Source organism: Oryzias latipes, chromosome 7 (genome assembly GCF_053564925.1).
Source record: "Oryzias latipes strain Hd-rR chromosome 7, Olatipes_Hd-rR_3.1".
Classification (NCBI taxonomy): domain Eukaryota; kingdom Metazoa; phylum Chordata; class Actinopteri; order Beloniformes; family Adrianichthyidae; genus Oryzias; species Oryzias latipes.
Window position 1 is genome coordinate 34,315,180 of NC_136243.1, and position 21,083 is coordinate 34,336,262.

Consider the following 21,083-nt stretch of genomic DNA (forward strand, 5'->3'; position numbering starts at 1 on the left):
GTAAAGTTCTAATGGAAATAGAAATAAATCTTGTGCTACTCCTGATGTTTAGAGAATGGTGAGAAGAGGTCACACACAATCGCTGCTGGATTTGGAATCCAGGTGAGATCAGTGTCACCTGTCCACGATGATGCTGACAAAACCTTTACTCTGCCTTTTCCAAAGCGCCCTTATGCTTTCTACATGCATTTAATACTTCTTCAAGAGATTTGTATCCAGTGGCTGAAAGAATGTGACAGAACAAACATTTTAGATCAATTATGATGCTGAACTTTAGGCTGAGCATGTTTAAATACACAGACAAACAGACTTTAAAGCATCCTTTTTTTTAAGACATCATCACCTTGAAACTAGTAAAGGAATCTTAAATGGGGGGTTATTTGTTTCATAGGAAATGGAAAAGAATAAATGCAAAGAAAATGAGCAGGTTGAACAGAAAACACCAGATTGTCAGCGGGTATGAATGTTTTAATAAAACTTCAGTAACACTTCTGATAACATAAAGATGCAATCATGATCACCAGAGTGTATTCCTTTCTTGTTGCAGAAAAAATAGATAAAACAGCAAAAGTCATAAGAAGTAAAGGTGAATTACTTCTTCGTCTGTGAGGTCTTTGCATTCGTTCCTTTTTTCTTCTTTTTTTCAAAAGCAGCAGCGGTTTGGACGTAAACTAAATCTTCACACTCAGCAGAAGACTAATTCGTTTGCAGTGTTTTCTTTTTTCTTTTTGCAGTTTCCCTGAAAAATGTAGCAGTGCAGATTCATGGAATAACACAGGAATTCGCACAACAGCTTCAAGGATTTTTTTTCTTTTTTCAAAAAGCACAGCATGCTAACAGCAAATTAACTTTAATACTATTTAAACAGCGAATTACAGCAAAAAAGCTGCTTTTAGTGCCTTAACTGAAGTCTTGGTTAAACAAAGATTTTACCCTTTTCTTCTCCATCTTCATCCGCGGCTGACCGGCAGACTCTAAGACAAAAGGAAAAGCAGAATTTAGACCAACTGCACCATTTCACTGCCCTTTCAGATCCTCCTAAGTGCAAAGAATTTACCTTTAAAACCTGCAATTTGCCGTCTTAAACTGACCACTTAAGAAAGGTCATATTCGGTAATGTTAGAGATTATCTCAGAAACGGAGAGGAGGGAACCTGCTGACCCCTAGGTTTTTTCAGATGACATCGCAATAAAACAAATGACAGGGCCTTAAAATCAAGACAATGTTTATGAGATTATTTCATGTGACAATCAAATGTGTTTCCGTCCGTAAAAATTATTTTCCAGACGACTGTAACCGACTTTTTTCTAACCATTAGTTTGACTTTTTCCCCCACAACCTTCAAAGGACTTGATCATCTCAACAGAGCTATCGCCACAGTTGCAATTGTATTTCTCTGACATAAAGGGGAGGCACTGAACATTTTGTTCAACATAAACACACGTAGAAAAAAAACTACAAAAACATTGATAAATCACAATGAGGGGCTTCTTTCATCAGAGGGCTGGAAAATATTACAGCAACCTTTCAACTTAAAACGCGTGTAGGCTGGAGTCATGGAACGCCTAAACAAAAGAAATCAGAAATCTGTTGAATTGTTTGATAAAGCCGTGTCACACGGCCACTGCATACATTTGGAACATATTGCATAGATGACTTTCTCTACACATGTAGAAAAAGTGAGAAACGTTTTGGTCTTTACGTGAAATTTTCACAGATGTGTCCCAAATGAACGACGTTAAAACCAGACGTAATACGAATAAACCACGCAAAAAACACGTAAACCAACATAGGACATGAACCGTGTGATTACTGTGCTGTTTATATGCAATTCATTAGTGATTCGTGCATCAATTCTGTAATTTGAATGTGATATGTGCGTCGTAAACGCACATATCACGGAACGGTCGTGGAAAGACAGACATTTTGAGTATGTATCTCACAAAAATTATGTTCAACTGCGTTACATGTACGTAACAGTTGCGCATAAAGTACGTAAAATTCGGAGAAACTGTGTCATTCTCAGCCGTCTTAAAATTTTGAGCAGCTCTAAACCAAATTCACATAAATTCTAGCAAAACGACGAATGACGAACGCAAGAAACACACGCGTCGTCTCATCTTTCTCTACGTCACACACCGATGAAGACGTCCGTCGAAACATGTCAGTTATGTGAAAAAACACTACGTGTCTGATAAAAGAAGAAGCTAAGATGTCATTTAACAATACAGACACTATGAACTTTATTCAACTAACACAAAAAACACTTCATACATCATGCATGAATCATGAAAGACCGAGATTTCAAATGTGGAACATGTGCTGTGACCCGTTCCGTGATCTAAAAACCTTTCCCATCTCCAGGATTTCAGCTCTGTGTTCATCCAAACAGGCTCTGATAAAACACTGAGTAGTTAGGAATATGAAAGATCATAAAATACTTTTTTCTTTGTGTTTATTTGATTCTGTTATAGACATTTTGATAAGAATGACGGTACCGCGATTTAGCCGCAGCTTTAGCTGTTTTCGGAAAAGTCCCGCCCTTTTAACTGTCTCCACCAATCACTCTTGGAGGCTTAATCCTACGTCATCAGTCTGACCAATCAGAAGTGGTTAAAGTCTTCACTTCCTTGTTCTGATTCTGCACATAAAGTCTCTCAGTTCCAACAAAAATACCAGCTAAAACTCGTCTTTAGCGGTTTTTTAAACGGGTTTTTAAACCCGTTTAAAAACCCATTTTTATGCCTTGGCTTTTAGCCCAATATGAGACCACTGTTTTTCTAACTGTTTACTGTTTTCTATAGTTTTATCTCCCTCTGTGTCCCCCCCCCCCCCCCCCTTAACATGTTTTAATGTTTTTTACTATTGTCTTCAGCACTTTGTCTCAACTACTGTTGTATGAAAGTGCTATATAAATAAAGTTGAGTTGAGTTGATTGTAGCTTTCCACAGAATCCGGTGTCAGACCGTGGAACAAGTGAACAAATCATTGAAGCTCAGAGACGCTAGTCTGTCTAGCATCTGCGGCAGTTTGGCACTACATCTCCCATGATGCATCAGGTTAAAGTGACAGCGTCTCAGCGTACAAAGAGTTTTCCCCCTTGAACGTCTTGAAACCACAACGTACACACATCAAACAGTTTATAAATCTTCTTGATGAAATCAGACGTCAACAGTTTCGTTCTCCTTCCAGGTTTGTGTTTCTTAAATGGCGTATACTTATATAGCGCCTTTCTTCCTACAAGGACAAAGCGCTTTACAGTCACAGACCCATTCACCCAGTCACACACACATTCACACACTGGTGGCGGCTCCGCTGCCAAACACAGGCGCCCGCTGCCAAACACAGGCGCCCGCCTACCACCAGAGGCAAGGTGGGGTTCAGTCTCTTGCCCAAGGACACTTCGACTCATGGGCGTGCAAGGCGGGAATCGAACCTGCAATCTTACGATCATGGGTCGACCGCCCTACCGCTGCACCACGGCCGCCCCTAACAGCCAAACATCCCAGAGTTTGGTCCAAGTCATCTTTCTAGCTGAAACACTTTTCTAAGAACGTCTGGATTGAAGGATGAATTCACTTTCAGACTTCAGTCACTTTTGAGAAATGAAAAGTTAAGCTTAAATAGAAGTAACATTTAAGAAACAGGATGAAGGTGAAGTGGCCAACAGACACAATTAAACTAAATTGAAATAAAACATTTTGTTTTAATTTTTCAAATCCTTCCTTTTTAATTAAGAAAAATGAAAAACTAATAAAACTTCAGCATGCTAACTTTTTTTGTAGCAACAGAAAACATCAACATAATGTTAGTTTTTTTGTGTAAAATGTATCAAACATATTGTGATCATATTGTTCAAAAATTACAGTTGTCTTTACTCTAACACTGAAAAAAATATTTAAAAAATAAATATATATTTGGAAAGAATACATTTGTTTTGTTTTTTTCAGGTTACATAAAATTGCATGTTAAACTGGAAGGAAAAATAACTACCAGGGTAAAAATTCAAATAATTTAGTTGAAAATTATTACGGAAATCTAACTTAACTTTTATTAAAAAACAACTGCAACTTTTTCTGCCACAATTATCACAAAAATGCACATGGGATTACAAAGGGACTGTACATCAATACAGACTACAGTTACACACTGATGGCTCTGTGACATGACCTGCAGGTCTACATTGTTAATATGGCTGATAAAAAGTCTCCAAATCTCCTCAAACAGATACTGTTTAGCTTTAAGTAATTTGTTCTTTCCGAAGGAAGGCAAGATGATGTTTGTTTTGGAAAACCTCTCTGACTTTATGTCCCTCTGTCGTCCTTATTCCTGATCCCTCCCGGTCACTCCCAAAGACTCTCATCAGCATCTTCATCTCTGCTACCTTCAGCTCTGTTTCCCGTCTTTTCCTCTCTGCCAAACACTAACAAAGTAATGCTGACGGTTGGTTAAAACAAAATAAAAAAGAACTTGTGTTATTATTATTTTATAAATTAACCGATGGTGGAGGAGTGCGAGAGAGAAGATAAGCAAAGAACTGGTTTAATGGATAGCCACAAACATAAAAGTCTTAAAAGTTTCTCTTGACAACTCGGCTTACTTTACTGTTGATGCGTTTCACTTTTTGTGCATATAAAGTTATTCTTCTGGTACGTCTCTGATATCACTTTATAAATATTAACATTTAAAACAATAATTATAAAAAATAAAATCCTATTGGGAAACTTTATGATAGCTGCCATTTTTTTAAATGGATCCCTCAAGGTGAATAATGAGGAAAAACAGACTTTTGACAGTTAGAGAATTCTGTTCCAATGTAAATACATTGAAATCATTTGACATATATACTTTATTTCACTGTGTCAGTATGGACGGTTACATTATTTTATTAGAATTCTCAGTTTTGTAGTCTCAGTTGCAGTTGGTGGATTTTCTGCTGCTGAAATCGGGTCTAAACCCTGTTCAGCGTTGGCCGGATTGACTGTTTTGTTGTAGGATGATAAGATATGAAGAGGAAAAACGTGTAAACCTTTGAGATAAACCTGTGAATCTCTCAATGCAAGCAAGTGAATCTTGGCGAGTCTGTCAGGATGAATGGAGACGAAAGAGCTGCTCTGCTGGAGCAGGAGTGAACAGAGAGGACGACTGCTGCTTCAAAACTTTATTGATCGTAAAACATTCCTGTGAAAAGTATCTAAGACGGTGGATACAACAATGCACAGATCCAGTAAAAACAGAAAGATGAGTTATTTTGTAAACTTGGTTCAGATCACTAAAAACTGTTTTAGTTAAACCCGGAATTTGCAAAGCAGATCTGTTATCTCAGCCAGTGCAAGATACAACCGTGGGATTTTTACTGTACAAGAGTCAGACGTTTTCTCCTTTTTGTTGAGTTTAAGTCTCAGAACACGGGTCGACACGTTCGGGTTCTGCTGGGTTTTGGGAAGTCCGAGTCCGCGGAAGGTCATAAAGAGGTGGGGCCACATCTTCAATGCAGCGCAGGTGTGTGTTGCAGTTCCCCTGAGCCCACCTCAAAGAATGCAGTGAAAATGGAACGAACCGTTGTTGTGTGTGTGGTAAATGCTTTATGAAGTATTGGTAAGGCAAATGGAAGCTACATGCACACGCTTAGGCTTTAGCTTGGTGCTTTTAGACGAGCAGCAAAACGTTGGACTAAAACTATCCAATTTAAAAATATAAATAGATAAAAACATGATTCACATTAGCTTAACAACTTTGCTGTCAATGTATTTTAGTTCTAAACATTCCTTTTTGATTTAGTACTTTTTCTAAACGGAACACTGTTTTTCTTTTATTGGTTTGGTAACTTTATCTTGATGCACTGCTTTTATTTTGAAAGCAGCAGGAAGTGTTACAGGAGCTGCCATGCAGTCGGTGCTCACAGACACACAGGCTGCAAGGATCTGTGCTTCCAGAACAAGTGTAAGCGGATCTGACTGGGCTCATCCTCCAAACACAGTTTAGCAGTTTACTCCAGATGCAGTAAATCCACTCAGAGAATCAGAGAGCAGGCTGATCCACAGAGCTCAACTGTTCTTGGTCCTTCCATTTTTCTGTCGTTCACCCCTCAAACATTTTACAGTAGAAGAGATTACTGGTTTGAGGATGGAATATACCAAAGGTCGGGGTCTTTAGGGTGAAGTTAGCAAGGTCTCCTTCACAAGGAGCTCAATAGATCCACCTCAAGGGTTTTTCTAAAGCTACTTAGAAATCCTGCATCTTCCTATTGTTGATTTATGATACAGATTTAACTTTTCTCTAGGTAAGGATTTGTTAAATGTGATGCAATCCAAAGGTGTTTAATTTAGAAGCTGTTTTTTTAAACTGTTGTCATTTACCATAGGTGTACTTTCACATCCTGCAGATCTAAGAAGCATGGCAGCAATACACAGAATGAAGTATCAGGAGAGCAGAAAGCTGGAGAAAGACAAGCAAAGAAATGGAAAGGAGAGGCAGAGGAGGAGCAGAAAAAGTCTGCCTGTTCTCCATTCTGCAGAGCCTGGGAGCCCGAGTCAAATGGAAATCCATTTTATCTGATGACTGGCATGCAATTGGAACTCCCAGCTGATAGGCTGGGGGGCTCTGCACTTGATAGACCTGACCACTCATCTGGGGAAGGATGAGGAGATGAAAATTGAGGGCACTCTGGAGGAGAACACGCACCACAAAAACTCAGCAAAGTTTCTGACAGCGTGTGATGCCAGACAACAAGAGCAAATTCAACAAGCCAAACTTCCAGGCGACTAAAAGATATATCGGTCAATGATGATTGCTCGATAACGTAATTCTGCTCCCAACATCATTGTCATTATTGGAAAAGTTGATTATCAGCAGCTTTTTAAGGACACGGTCCACTTCAGCAGCCAAGGGAATGACTCTTAACAGGCATGAAAAAGACGTCAGTACGGATTAGCGGATTAGGATTCCCCAAGTTTCCTTCCATGAACTCCACACGATGTTTACATGGCGGCTTGTTCAGGACATGAGCAGATTTGGGTCAGAACAGAAATAATATCAGCCCACGGTTACTTCCATGGCATATTCTGAAGTATTTTCTTTTTGCATTCACCCAAATAACTTGGCTAAAGTTCATAGAATCATAGTGCAGCTTCAGCATTATTCATATCTACAATGCAAATTGTTTCTGTCAGTATATAAACAAATGTTCTAAAGTTTGCAAAAAGTAGTAACTCAGGACTCCATAATGTTGGTTATAAAAAAAAAAGATTTTCTGACAGATGAAAGCAGACTAGTAACAAAGTTGTGCTACAGAAAGTCAAAGAGGATGCAGGCAGCTGGAAGGTGCTGCTCTGCTGCTTCTGAGCTCGTCATGCTTTTTACCTCTGAGGAGGGAGCAAAGCCTGGATTTAAAAAAGATGTTTTTAGGATAGAAGTCCATGTCTGCAAGCTAAGCATTCAGAGGCTGTGGAAGAATATACCTATTTATACGTCATTTAAGTCTCCATAACAGTGGAAGTGAGAATTTGTCAAGTTGAAAGTCCCAATCTGATCATCTGTTGATCTAGTTTCCAAAAGGTTCCCAGCGAATTTTTCACTATGATTATGGCGTTTTTAGCCCCCAAAAAATTGGAAATTAGCCTGTGAGATGTGGGCGGAGCTACCCCTGCCCTTCCCCTTCCCCTTCCTGAGAGTTCTCTGTTTACACAATGGGGGAAGAGAGGAGGAAAAGAGAAAAAGGAAAAAAGAAACATGTTTATATGTGTTCACACATGCTGTGGGTTTGTTTTGTTCTTGTATATTTTTTCAGCGGAGGCATCGTGTTTCCTTCTTCTTTTCTTTATAGGGGGTGTGGTGTGTGGTCGGAGCATTTGGGCGTGTCTGTCTGTCTTCGTCAGGTGTTTCTCGTATGTTAGCGTTATAATGTCAAATTGTTTAATCTTGTTGTTTTGTTGTTACGAGTATTGTTGAGTGGGGGTTTGGATTTTTATAAGCATAAGCCAATCCCTTTTCAAATCCTATTTTCAAAGTCGTGTGTAGACTTATTTTTCATTTAATGGAAATTTTGATTTGAAATACATCTTGTACTACTACACGCTCTCCGGACTCGGAAAACAAAGTTATTTGGAGATCTAGTCGTCTACAAGTGGATCAGAATGGAGCAGAGCAGGGGGCTTGTAATCCACCCAGCATACATCACAAAAAAATGTCTTTTTCCCTTTTGATTCACAAGGATTTAACTAAAGAAATACTGGGATATGCTGATGTCCTCTATCAGAAACACCATTTTCATCAGAGTGGCTCTATAGGTTTTCTGGGTCTATGCTTTCAAAGACATATCTATATTGCAGATCTGTGTGTTGATTATATCTTTTTTCAGAAAAAGGGACAAAACTTTCTTTGAAAAGTTTTTGAAAACTCCCAAAAAGTAAAAAAGAATCAGAAACATTTAATTGCTTTGGAAGTAAATTTTGCAGCACAGATCTGAAAAATGATTTTCAAGTTAATCATGAAGGTTAACTTACTGACATAAATGTGGTTGCAAACAATAACACGTTTTTTTTCTCTGTATTTACGAAAAAGGCCGGAGACAAAGGCAAAAAAAAAAAAAATCAATGTCTCCGAGAGTGGCAAGTGAGAATCGCAGCGCGATCACAAAGGAAAAACAGGCTACAAATCACACAAAACCGGAGCAGAGAAAACGATGGATTGAGCAACGACGGGACACAAAAGAGGCTGCAGGAAAGTGGACCGTTCCAATGTTGTGGTGAGAAAGCGACAAAAGCCAGAGAAAAAATGCAGCTAAAAGCCCCGCTGCTTTTATCCCGGCTGGTGGTCCCGGTCCACCAAACCTCTTCAGAGGAACGGTGAGGGGGTGGCGGTGGGACAGTGGAAAAAAAAAAAAAAACAGACGTGTCAATTGCTTCTTCAGCTGAGGTGGCTTTTATGTAAGCACAATACATAGCTGTGCTGAATCCTTACAGCCCCCACCACCCCCACAAACAACTGCAAAACAGAGGCAGAAGGCCAAAGTGGGGGGTCTGTTGGCGTAAGCCAACTTAAGTGGTGGCACTCAGAAAGGTCAGGGTACAGTGAGCGAGGGGCATGAAAGCCACTGAAAATGCCCCCCCCCCAGAGGGCTATAGTCAGAACTTAAGTCTGCCCCCTCCCCTTTTGCTTCCAGACATCCTCCCTGCACCTTTCTATCTTTTGAAAGCTCTGAGGCGTGGGGGTCATGAGGCCGATAAGGAAAAAAAGAGAAAAGAAGAAACTTAGGTTGTGTGTTTGGCTTTTCTACAACACATAACAAAGAGACGGCAACAACACACACACAACCAAGACGCAAACAACAAAAGAAGCAAAAGTTTGTCGTGCCTTTGAAAAGGAACAAAATTGTGATGTAAAGTCAATCAAATATATTGAATTTGAGAAAAAATGGTACAATCACTTCCAGCTTTAAAGGCTGTTCTGTTATAATTTCAGCTTCAGCAACAGAAAGGCCAAAGAAAGCACAACCGTGCTGCAGAAAACGGATTCACGGAAGCATGGAGTACCGTGCGACGACAGTGATAAGGTGCACCTTCTTGTCATAACCGTGCCAGGTGTGCTCTGTTTCAGTCTGCAGGAGACTCTAAAACAACAAAACACTAATGACTTTATTTTAATAAGTATCACCAAGTAAGTAAATGTCTCTTTCTACAGCACCTTTCTCAGAGAAAATCACAAAGTGCTTCTAAATCTAAAACAACGCATCAATTCAAACAGAATACACAAAAAAGGAAATAAGAACAATCATCTCAACCATACATACAGATTTAGCCACAGTAAAAGACAGTTTAGAGTCAACAAAAAGCTCTAAATAAAATCGTCTTGACCTGTCTGTATCTTCAAAACTCAACTGAGCCGATCTGTCGTGATGACACGTCACAAAAACGGGGCCTGACAACTTGGACGACGGGATATTTTCTGGTTTTATTGCAAGTTCTGGGTATAGTTGGGCGTTTTTTGGTTTGTGGACCTCTAAGGACGAGACGAGGAGTTAAGGGTTAAATTGTTAAAAATGCATGCAGGCGTTTGTCTGTGCAACTACAAGAAAAATGTTAATATCAATTTTAAATCTGACAAACAATCATCTAAAAGAGAGGAAATAAAAGCCCTGAATAATCCTCCAAGTCAGGTCTAGACAAAACGGTTTTTATTTTGCCATGTTTCTCATGCAATGAAGACAATTTTTGACCTTCTGTTTTCCAGAGACATGGATTGTTAAACATCACTCCCAAAGGTTTCTGAGGCTCCACTGAACAGAGCGTTCCTGTTTTCTGGCCATTCAAGTATACATGGTTAACAAGTAACTACAATTAAATGCTAGTTAAAAACCTAATAAATTAGAAAATGTGTTTTAATCTTTTTCAGGAAAGGAGCGATATATCTGGATATTGTCTGTATGATACCAAATGGTAGGAAATGTCCAACTGTCCAAGTTGAGGCTTTGACATGATTTTTGTCTTTTGTATGGAAACAATGAATGAGACTTTATTTATAAAGCACTTTACAACTCCTATGATGGCTCCAAAGTGCTTCACAGTAAAAGAAAAATAGGTGTTACAGCCTACTGAGTTCCATTTTCTGTTGGAACGGTCAAGCTAGAGTGACCTCCACAGCCCCAAAGCAAGCACAGACTCTTTAAGTTCTTTACAAACAAATAACCAGATTCTTGTTTCTCAAACAACCTGGAAATAAAAGTTAATTTAGCTGTAGTGTATGAGATTTAAAGACATAATCCACAGCGTATACAATCGAAGACAGATGAGTAGCCAAAGAGGAAAAGCAGGAGAAGATAACGATGCTCTGTGGGGATGGAAACACTGATGCTTTCTGCTGGAGACTAAATCTGCCGACAGTATGAAAATAAAATCGATTAATCAATTGTTACGAGAAACAGCAAAAACGAAAGAAAAGTAACAAAAGACGGAGCTAAAAAAAAAAGAGATTTTCCAGACAGACGAGGCAGGAAGATGAAAGGTGGTTCAAAAGAGGAAGAGGCAAAAAAAACACTTGACACATGAATGAGTATTCTTTAAAAATGGACAAAAAGACCAAAGCAGCACGAAAATAAAGAAGAAAAAAAAACGGAAATGTCTCCTGTTGTAGTTGCATGTTTGTCCTGTAGATTTATGGAGAGTTTACATTTAGCTGTAGGTCAAATAAATACATGAATAAATTATGTTTTGTCACACAATTGAAACATTCTCAAGAAAAACAGAAATACAGATCTGTAATTGACATGTTCAAAATTTTGGATAAAAAAATCCAACAGATAAACAGAAATTCCACTGAGACGAGATGCAAAAAGAAACAAAAGATAATCATGGAATGAAACTTTTATCTTACGATAATTTAGTGGAAGGAAAAGTTTGAAATCCACCATGCAAACGGAAAAAAACAAAACCAGTGATTGAAAATGTTCACTTTTCAAAAGATTTAACGCCGCAATCAGGCAAACAAACAAAAAAAACACACATTGCACAATTTTCTCCATCAAAGTCATTTAAATGCCTTCCGCTTTTTGGGCTTCTTCATTCAGTGTCTACCAGCAGCGCTCATCATTGTCGAATTTCCACATTCGTGTAAAACTCGGTGCGAAAAAACAAAAACAAAACTAAATAAAGCATGCACACAAAAACCATGATGAAGCAGACTTCACCAGAAAGCAGAAATCTTCCTGGACTGATCAGTGCATCGTCTGTGGAGACCTTCCAAGTGAAGTGGGGCCCAAGTCAGCATGGGTCCACGCTTAAAAATCACTCGCCACGGCTAAACCGCCACGCAATCAGCTGCTGCCGTTCGCCTGCTGCTGCCCAACATGCTGAGGAGTCTGGAATGACACAAACATGCTCAATTGTTGGTTTTGATTTGATTTGATTTGAGCTCCCTGCCTGGTGATCATAGATTTCTGGCTGAAGGATGAATAACTTCACTTTATAAAAACAGGCAAACCAAAGTCACCGCGTGAGAGTTTTAGAACAAAAACATGTACAATTCATGCTGCTGTGTTACATTTGTACCAGTAAAATTAAATGTTGAAGAGAAAACCACTCAAAACAACGAAATACGCTTTATAAGGATATTTGATTCGGAAGAAACTGGCAAAAACATCAATCAAAACTTAGAAACCTTTCGAATCATGCCCCTTCAAAATAACACTCTAATTTGAAGAGTTTAGCGCCACAATTTTGTAACATGCATCAAGAAACAACCATTAAAAGGGTTTTAAATATTTTAGAAAAGATGGAAACTGATCTGCGCTTTACCTGGACCTTCAAATAGCCCAATGTCTGCAGAGCTATAGATAAACGGGGAGGCTGTTCTCTAAATCTATTGATTTTTTTATGCTTTGAATTTGTATTGAAACTTCTTTTGAAAGTCCAGCATGTGGCTCAACTGTCCACTGGTTTCACTCCTGGCTTCCTGCACAGACCGTCCTGCCAGCTCCAAACTGAGAAGGTCCAGAGGATCAGAAAGCATGTCCAAGTGTAAAAACAGATGCAGAACCTGTGTGTGGGCCCACAAAAGACAGCCAGAAGTTCATGATGTAGAAAGGCTAGAGGAACTGAGGCTGCACTGTGCAGTCTGGATTGGACCACAAGTTTGATTCCTTGGAGAGTTTGCTTTGCTTGGCAGGTCTGAACTTTCATCTAAACTCTGATGTGAGCCACAAACGCTGGTCCATCCAAAAACCAATGGTCCACGTCCGCTTGCAAGTGAACTTTGATGCAGCAAAGCAATCATGTGAAGAATGCAAACAATCTAAGCCTTTAAAGACAAGACAAAGCAGATGAAAAGCAAAGTGTTGTAAGCATCATGCCTTTTTTATTTTAAAACAAAAGTCATTTATTAGGAAAAAACTGCGTAATTGTTGTTAGTAAACGTGATGTGGCGATGAGGCCCAGGCACAGAACTGTATTTGTAGTCGGAGGACTAAACGGCACTAGCAAGACCTTTTTCTTTGTGCTTTTTTTCGCTTTGTCAGAACTTTTGTCTGCAAAGATAAGCTGCTGCTGCCGCTGCTGCAACCGTGTGATGTTTCCAGGCTGTTTGGTCCAAGAGCAAAGCAGACCAAACCTTTGGTACTGACAGCAGCAAGAAATGTGTCCATCAATAGTCATAAATAACAGAGATAAATGCTAATAAAAACCAAAAACAAAAGGCCAGATGTATTTTTGGCTCCAAACGTACAGAAACTTTGCTGAAAAGTTGTGCTCTTTAAAATAACTGTAAGAAACGCTTCAGACATTCTTCCGTAATGTCTTTTAGTACAAATTGGAAAACAATGCGTTTCTAATTAGGTCGACTTTAAAGAACAGTGAAGAGCTTTCTGAATCCCGTTCATGCATGATAGAAAACTTTTAAAAACATTTTTTTTTCGAGTTTAGAAATGTAAAACTTCCAACCAAGCAAGTGTGAAGCCTCCTGTGTGTTTGTGCCGGCGCGGTCAGCAGCTTCTCATTCTTTTTCATTAGTGTTGACTGCTGAGGGACCAACAGTCTGTCTTTTCTGCGCTCCTCTTCATCTTCTGTCCATCTCCTGCCCTCCCATCATGAATCTACAGTTCCTCTGATTTTAACCCTAACCTCCACTTTTTCTCCCCATCCATCCCATCTGCATGTCTCTTCTTTCCTTGGTGTTCTCAAACAAACACTCTTCACAGGTTACCGGTTTCTTTTTTAACAACTCCAGCTCTTCCCTCTTCATCCTTTTATTCTCTTATGTTTTAGTTTTCCCGTTTCTCATTTACATTCCTGTAATACCCGTTAGTCCTAGAATTTGTAATTTGGTTCATTTTCTTCTGTCACTCTGTCTTTATTGAGGTTATTATTGGTTCCACTTAACCTCATTTACAATTTCTACCTGATTATTTTTATTTTTTGCTTCTATTTTTCAACTAGTAGTTTATTCTTTTAGGAGAAATCTTCCTTGGCTTTGATGCTCTCTACCCTTCTGCTGTCTCCTCCATGATGTGACTATTTACCAAAACAGAAGAATGAGCAGCTTAAACCACTTTCTTTTTACCGTTAAACTAGGGCTCGGCGATATGGCCTAAAAATAAAATCTCAGATTTTATTCTTTTTAATTTGATTTCCGATTTTTTCCTGATTTCTGCCCCCCTACTTAAGGAAAGCAATAAGTACAAACGGCAGACAACTTAAGTTAAAGCAGATTTAGCTTTTATTTAATCAAACGCAAGACAAATGTAACCCCCGTTTCTGGGATGAATAATAAATAAATGAACAGACTCTTGGAATCAAAGTCCCAGTTGTGTTTTAAGTCACACTGTCGTCTAGACTAAAAGGAGACAAACATTCACCTTTAGAGTAGCACCATTTTCTAAAGGATTAACGATACAGCTCATATCTGGGGTCTAAGGTTTTAATTAAATTTATAAACCCGTCTTCTCCACGGTATATATGGGTACCATGACTTTAACTATATGCAAAGCGACCACTTTGGTGATTGTTCTCCACCGTGCCCCTTTCCTAGGGATGGTAGCGAGCCCCGGTATTGAACGAGCCCCGGGGCGACATTCTTCAAGACCGCAGTATCGTTAAGATCTGACCTCAACGGTTCTGCTATCGGTACTGGAGAAGTCGCATTTTTTCTGTGTCCCACAAAATATAAACTAGAGCTGTGACTGTGTGGGATTTTTGATCACCATGCTAATGAAGCAGTAGCAGCAGCAGTCGCGGTCAACCGTGCCCTACACCAATCACCAACCCGCCCCGCCGCTGAAAAACACAGAATCCACCGGCGGCAGGGTCGCAAATGAATACAATTCATAATTAAAACGCAGTATTCTTTATTGACAAATAACAGTAACAACTAACAACTAACTAACTAACTAACTATATAGGTGTTGCAGAATGAGTATGTGTGTCAGCGCGCTGCGTGTGTAGGAGGAATGAGCGCGTGCCGCGCTAGAGTGAGTGAGAGCGTGCACAAGTGTTGGGGGCGCGCGTTCATGTTTGGTGTTACAGAGTGAAGGACAACAGTAATAAAAGGTTCCTCCAGGTGTTTGAATGGGTTTGTGGTGCTGCTGCCTTTGACTGCGATGGGCTAAAGGCAAATGTTGCAGCGTGGGGCCTCTTCTATGGTGTCAATTCAGCGCATAAAGTATTGTGCATCAAAAACGTAAAACCGCGCATCAAATCTGCAAATCAAAAGCCTAAATTGAGAACCAAAACCTATAATCTGCAACCAAAAGCTATAACCCAAAGCACAATCATATTTCTCAGTTGCCGATATTTTTTTCTCGGCATTCTGAAATCGTCTTAATGAGTTGCAGTTTTATTTTGAAATCATCTTTCTGAGTCGCACTTTTATTTTTTTTGCGTTGCGCTTTTATTTTTTGCCGTTTTGATTCTAAAACCGGTCGATTCGTAAAAACAGTGTCACGTCAGTCAAGGGGAGGGGAGGCGGGACATCCTGGTCATCCAGAAGCTCATTGGCTACAGAATAACTCAGAGTCTTTGAATGGATTTTTCGCCCAGGCCTACATTAAACATAGCGATGCTTGCTTTCAATGCTCTTTAAAACAGATGCTTCTCATAATAATGACACATTTTGAAAACCACATAAGATGAGGAGAGTTACTAGACTGGTGAAAATCAAAATGCATCCAATTCTTAGTATCACTGATGCTTTTACTTAAATATTTTTCCTTTCTCTGACTTTTCTCTTCCTCCCTTTTCTGTTTTAATCAGTTTATCTGCCTGCATCTTCTGTAAAAACACTTTTATAAACCATAAAAGTGCCAGTATGAGATAGCTGCAGGTGGCGTCCAATGATGCTCTAAGAGTGCTCTTAAATAAGCTGAGGAGGACGAGTGCTAATGAGCGTTTGTTTCTCTCAGAATGAACACTCTGGGATTGCATGCGATCACTCATGTTCAGGTTTATCTGCAGGCTAAAGGCTTCAGAGAAGACTCTCATCTTGGCTATAAGTAACATTAGATTTAGTGCCATACGCTTCCAGTCGAACACTGGAGGGACTGTCTTTATTTGTCCTAGTAACTGATGTTTATTGTTCGTTATGTCCAATTAATGTTTTTTTTGTTATTTTATTAGTTTTTTGTATTTATCTTAACTTGCGCATTCTTGACATGCATTTTTTGTGACATTTTTAACGTAGGGGGTATGTGTACTTATTTTTATTGTTTGGACTAAGTGTCTGGAATAAATTCTATCCATCATCCATCTATCTATTCATCCATCTATTCATCCATCCATTTATTCATCTATTCATCCATCCATCAATCTATCCATCCATCAATCTATCCATCCATCCATCCATCCATCAGGTTTCACTTCTGGAGTAACTCTAAATTCAAAGTCCAGCGTCAGAAAAGCCTAAAACCTTCAGGAAAACATTTTTTTTCCATCTTCATTCACCAAGTTGTTCTTTTTTTTCTGTTTCATTAAAGACGTGGAATCTGTGCCGACACTAAATTTGTTTCCTCATCGTTTAAAATCGGTCCCGTTTCTTCGTTTTCACTGAAACAGATCTGGACCTGCCATGTTTTAGCCCGGCTGCTAAACGGCTGGACCTGCGACAGTGTGTGTATGTGTGTGTGGGTGTGTGTGTGTGTGTGTGTGTGTGTGTATGTGTGTGTGTGAGCGTGTACGCTTCACTTTAGCCCGGTCTGCCTCAGCATCCCGGTGGATAATGACTGGAGGCTATTTGCTGCGTCTCTGTGGGATCCTCCGCTCGTTCGCCATCAAAAACAGAAGCCGCTATAACATGCACACAAATGGATGGCGGCATAACTCAGCAGGGAGACCGTGTGATATGCATGCTTGTGCAGTGACCCGCTGCGACACTGATCAAAACGCAACACAGTTGTCATTCTTCGCAAACGAAAACAACACACAAACAGGGACAAATCACGGGCCATTAAGGTTTTCTTTAAACTTTTGAAAAGTTCAAAACTTGTTTTGCTTTTTTTCACATGACAGTTTAGTCGCTTTTCTTTTTTTTTATATCTATATAACAAAAAACAAGTACAATTTTGAGTTTGAATAGCAGAAAAAAACACAAAAAGCCACATTTGCTGAGTAGATTCATGACTGTATCAGTGCAGTTTGTTAAACACTTTTCAATGTTCATTTTGTAATGATATATTAACGAATCATCACATATAACCCTGAAGCCAAGCATAATTGAAAAACATAAAGATGTCTTTAAAATCTTTACAAGCATGAAATGTTTTGACTCCGTCTAATTTCAAAATGTTCCTGTTCAAGATGGAAATTGTTTTGAAATAAGTTTAAAAAAATTGATTTTAGTGTTTTAAACTCATCTTTTTAAAGCCCAATATCACTTGTCCAAATGTTGTGGTGTGTCGTTGTCACTCACAAATGTAAAAACATCCAAACAATCTTTTATAAGAGGATTAACACATTTATTTAACCTAATTTTCATCGAAGTGGCTCTTTAAATAGGTTGGAAAAACGTATTTAACATAAAACAGAAAGGATTTAAGGAAAATTTGACTAAAGGGATCAACTTTAGGTTTTTATTTTCCATGCACTTTCACTGCTAAAACACAAAATCTCTTTCAGAAATTTTGTCCAGTTTCTACATTACTTGAAAAAAACGATTTTACAAGTAACTTTTCACAATCTAACAACCTACTTTACTTTACTTCTTGACTCATTTGATCTTGAAAGCATCTTATTTGTATCTACTGAAAAAAGGCCTTTCTATGTGAGTAAAGGCAGCTATCAGCAACATGTTATAACTTATGTGCATTGCAGTCTTTTAAAGACACTTTTCATAAAGTTTTCTTCGCTCCTCATTAAATCACAGAGGATAACATGAGAAGGAAACGTACACAGACACACACACACCATTCCAGCGCTGTATGTTTTCATATTTATACCGCATAAGAAGATAAACACCGCCTGTGGTACAGATGATCCTGAAAGAAGACACGATTAGTGCAACAGCAGAGGAATCCTTGTTCAGCAAGCTGATTATCGCACTCTGTATTGTTGTACTCCAAGGATAAGCCTCAGTGCCCCTCAGCAACGCAAAGATGTGAGCTGAGACCCGGGTGAGGCGCAGCGATGCGTTGTTTGGCTGCCTGATCAGCAACTGTACCTTCAAACGCCTTCCCAGCCCGAGCTGTGGAGCCACGGGCTCCCAGCATTCTGTCCTCCGGCTCGCCTTCCTCCTCCTGCTGCACTTTTCTCTCTAACTTTCTGTGAATTTGTAACCAGCGCAGTGATGAACAAAGTGGAGAAACCGGCTTTTTTGGTTGAATAATACAACAGTGAGGCACACTGAGAGTTCTGGGATACTGGGAGGGAAAGGCTGCTTTTTACAGAGTGCATGCATAACTCCTGAATCCTCAGTTGTTCCTCTGTAAAAAACTTTAAGGTTGTGTTTTTTTAACCTCAAGCTGACTGCTTGAACCAAAAATCTTTCTTCTTTTGACTATTGAGGATATAAATCACATATAATGAAAAAATAGAGCATTTTGGTGCTCTATCCAGTATCCAAAAAAAGTATTTTAGTTGATCAAATATTTAGAAATCAAACCAAAGTTCTAAGGCTTCAGATTTATTTTTAATTATGTTTCAACAATTTAGGATTAGTTGACAGTATTGAATTCTGTTATGTTTTAATACTGGTTATGTGCCATTAGATTTAAGTTCATGCTGATTGATAAAAGTTTTGTTCAGTCTGATCGCTTTGATGTTTTCATTCTCCAACACTGGACTGATTTTTCTATGAGGGTTTGAACTTTGAGAGTTTAATCAAGAGAGAAAAAAGTGTAAAAATGTTTGTCTGTCCGAGAAAAATGTATAAAGTGTCTAGTTTTACTGCCTTAAATATCTAAAATAATTGTAAAGAAAATAAAGATGACTTTTTTGCCGATTTTGCTCATCTCGGGTTACTTTTGAAAACAAATATCTGATCGCAAACAAAGATTTTTACAAACTGAACACAAGAGTGATTGACAAGATCCACAGCCAATCAGGAAGCTGCTGTGACGTCATCCTAAGTGATACCTTGTAGTTCCTTGACAGAATTCTCAATCCTCACCACGACGATGAGACACAGCAGCTCATTCCAATGCGGTCAGATGAATGCAGTTAAAAAATGCAATTAAAAAGATATAACGTGATGCACGTTGCTTCCTCCTCTTTTCCCCACAATCCATGTCATAAAAGGTAGAGACCAACGCAGCAGTTAAACTGTTGAGCCTGATGTTTAAAACTGATCAGCAAAACGTAAAGTTTGAATGAACCAACAAACTAACAAAGTGCAGGACTTCCAGAATTTCTTTCTCTAGTTGCTTTGCCTCATAATCCCTGACCAATGAGTGAAGAGATTTTATTGCTGTAGTTTTGTAGGCTGACAAGCCTGACAGCAGTCTGACTACAGTCCAAATGCCTTAAGGTTCAGGACTCGATCCGGACCAGCGGACTAGAACAAACGGTTTTCTCCCGCTTAGAGACTTGTTTTGGATTGAAATCTTTTTTAAGTTCAGGAGAAGCTCTGCAACTCACACAAGAACTTTAGGAAATACCAAGAAACTTTTCCACACATTTATGCAAAACACGACCTTTGCTTTTTCCACCAACCGCCACTGAAAGTACTAAAAAGTGAATTCTTTTTTTTTATGTCGATGCTCTTTGTGTTTTTTCCTGCATCTACGCCACATCTTCTTTTGCTACCTTCTCCTCAATTCCTACAGCTGGCAATACTGATGAACTTTGAAGAGGCTTTGCCACCTTTGTGTCTTTCTCCTAAAGCTTCAGAATTAAACAAACAGAGATGTAGGTTTGGTGAGCATCTGGCTGCATGAAGGAAATCAATTCCAAAAAACTAGAATAACTGGGAAACGTGTTATTTCCATAATTCCATTCAAAAAAATATTCTTTTATTGAAAATAGATCAATAGATCAAACCTCTGTCTTTGCTTTTATGCATAAATGCTGATATCTTCAGTTTCATGAGCTGGAACCCAAATTTACGTAAAAAAATAAATAAAATACAAACTTTAACTTTTTGAAAGGAATTGTGGAAATGAAAACACTTTTCCTTATTATTCTAATCTTTTGTCTTTTTTCTTACAAAGAAAATGACACTAATTTTAACCAATAGTGGAACCATGATTGATACTCTATTTTTTGTTTTTTTATTTTATAAAAAAAGAAACACAGACGGAGAAACCTCTCACCTTTCTTGCAGCGTTTATACATTGCAGGTATTCCTTGGCCAGGTCTGAGCACTTTAGGGTCTGGTCTCTGTTGTCTCTGTAACAAGATAAAATCTGAGCCTGCAGGCCAGAACACACTGGAGCTGTACTGCAAGACCTGCAGGAAACACAGAGAAAAACAAAAATAAAGGTCTACTGAGAACAAATAAAATATTTATCCTCCAACTTCCTTGTTGAAGGTGTCAGATTAAAAACTCAAACACTCATTGAAGGAAAATAAAAGGTAATATTTGTACAGAATTGATCCATTTTAATTCAATGACCAACACTAAACCTATGAGTAAAATACATTAAATGGTCACAGATCCCATAGAAACAATTGAAACCAACATGAAGGTTTAAAGAAAGTCTCTTCAGATTCAAACTCTGCAGATCATTGAGGTCTTTGAGGCTTTAGACCAGATATCCCTGGATTGACCTTTACATCTGGGTTTGAATGTAGCAAATGGCTTTAAACAAAAAAAACGAAAAGAAAGAAACACGTCCTTTGTCTTCTAGTTATTATGTACGGCACTAAACTCTGGAACAAGTTTAAATCTAAGAAAAATTCAGAAAAATTCAGAAATAGGAACGATTTTTTCACAATATGGGGTTGAGGGAACTTAATAACATCCAACACTTTCTGATCAATAAGCAATTTATTTTTGTTTTATTAGGTTTAATAGATTAATATTGATTTCGGGAATTTGGTAAAAGAAATTCTGAAGATAATAAGAATTTCGGACTTGGACTGAAAACGTTTTAAAGACCCGCTTCAATGAAAATCTCATTTTTAAAATCCTCTGGGGACATTTTTACCATAATAGATGTTAAGAAGTAT

General features: G+C 38.6%; 1 protein-coding gene across 10 annotated transcripts in view; it reads right to left on the reverse strand.

Annotated features, from left to right (window-relative positions):
• Positions 1-447: 447 nt before the first annotated feature.
• The window catches only part of chchd6a (coiled-coil-helix-coiled-coil-helix domain containing 6a), a 66,054-nt gene continuing 45,418 nt past the window's right edge, over positions 448-21,083 (reverse strand). For 5 of the 10 annotated variants that reach the window (XR_013657255.1, XR_002873500.2, XR_002873501.2 and 2 more), the window contains 3 exons: positions 20,225-20,360; positions 11,684-11,854; positions 835-974 (listed from right to left, as the gene is read on the reverse strand). Coding sequence is in view for 5 of the 10 variants with exons in the window: in XM_023956341.2 (XP_023812109.1) it covers positions 951-974; positions 20,225-20,360 (160 nt within the window). In the remaining 5 variants the exon portion in view is untranslated. Of the gene's footprint in view, positions 975-11,683; positions 11,855-19,575; positions 19,797-20,224; positions 20,361-21,083 lie in introns of those variants that run through there. The other 5 variants (XM_023956341.2, XM_078949966.1, XM_023956340.2 and 2 more) reach the window with 3 other exon arrangements.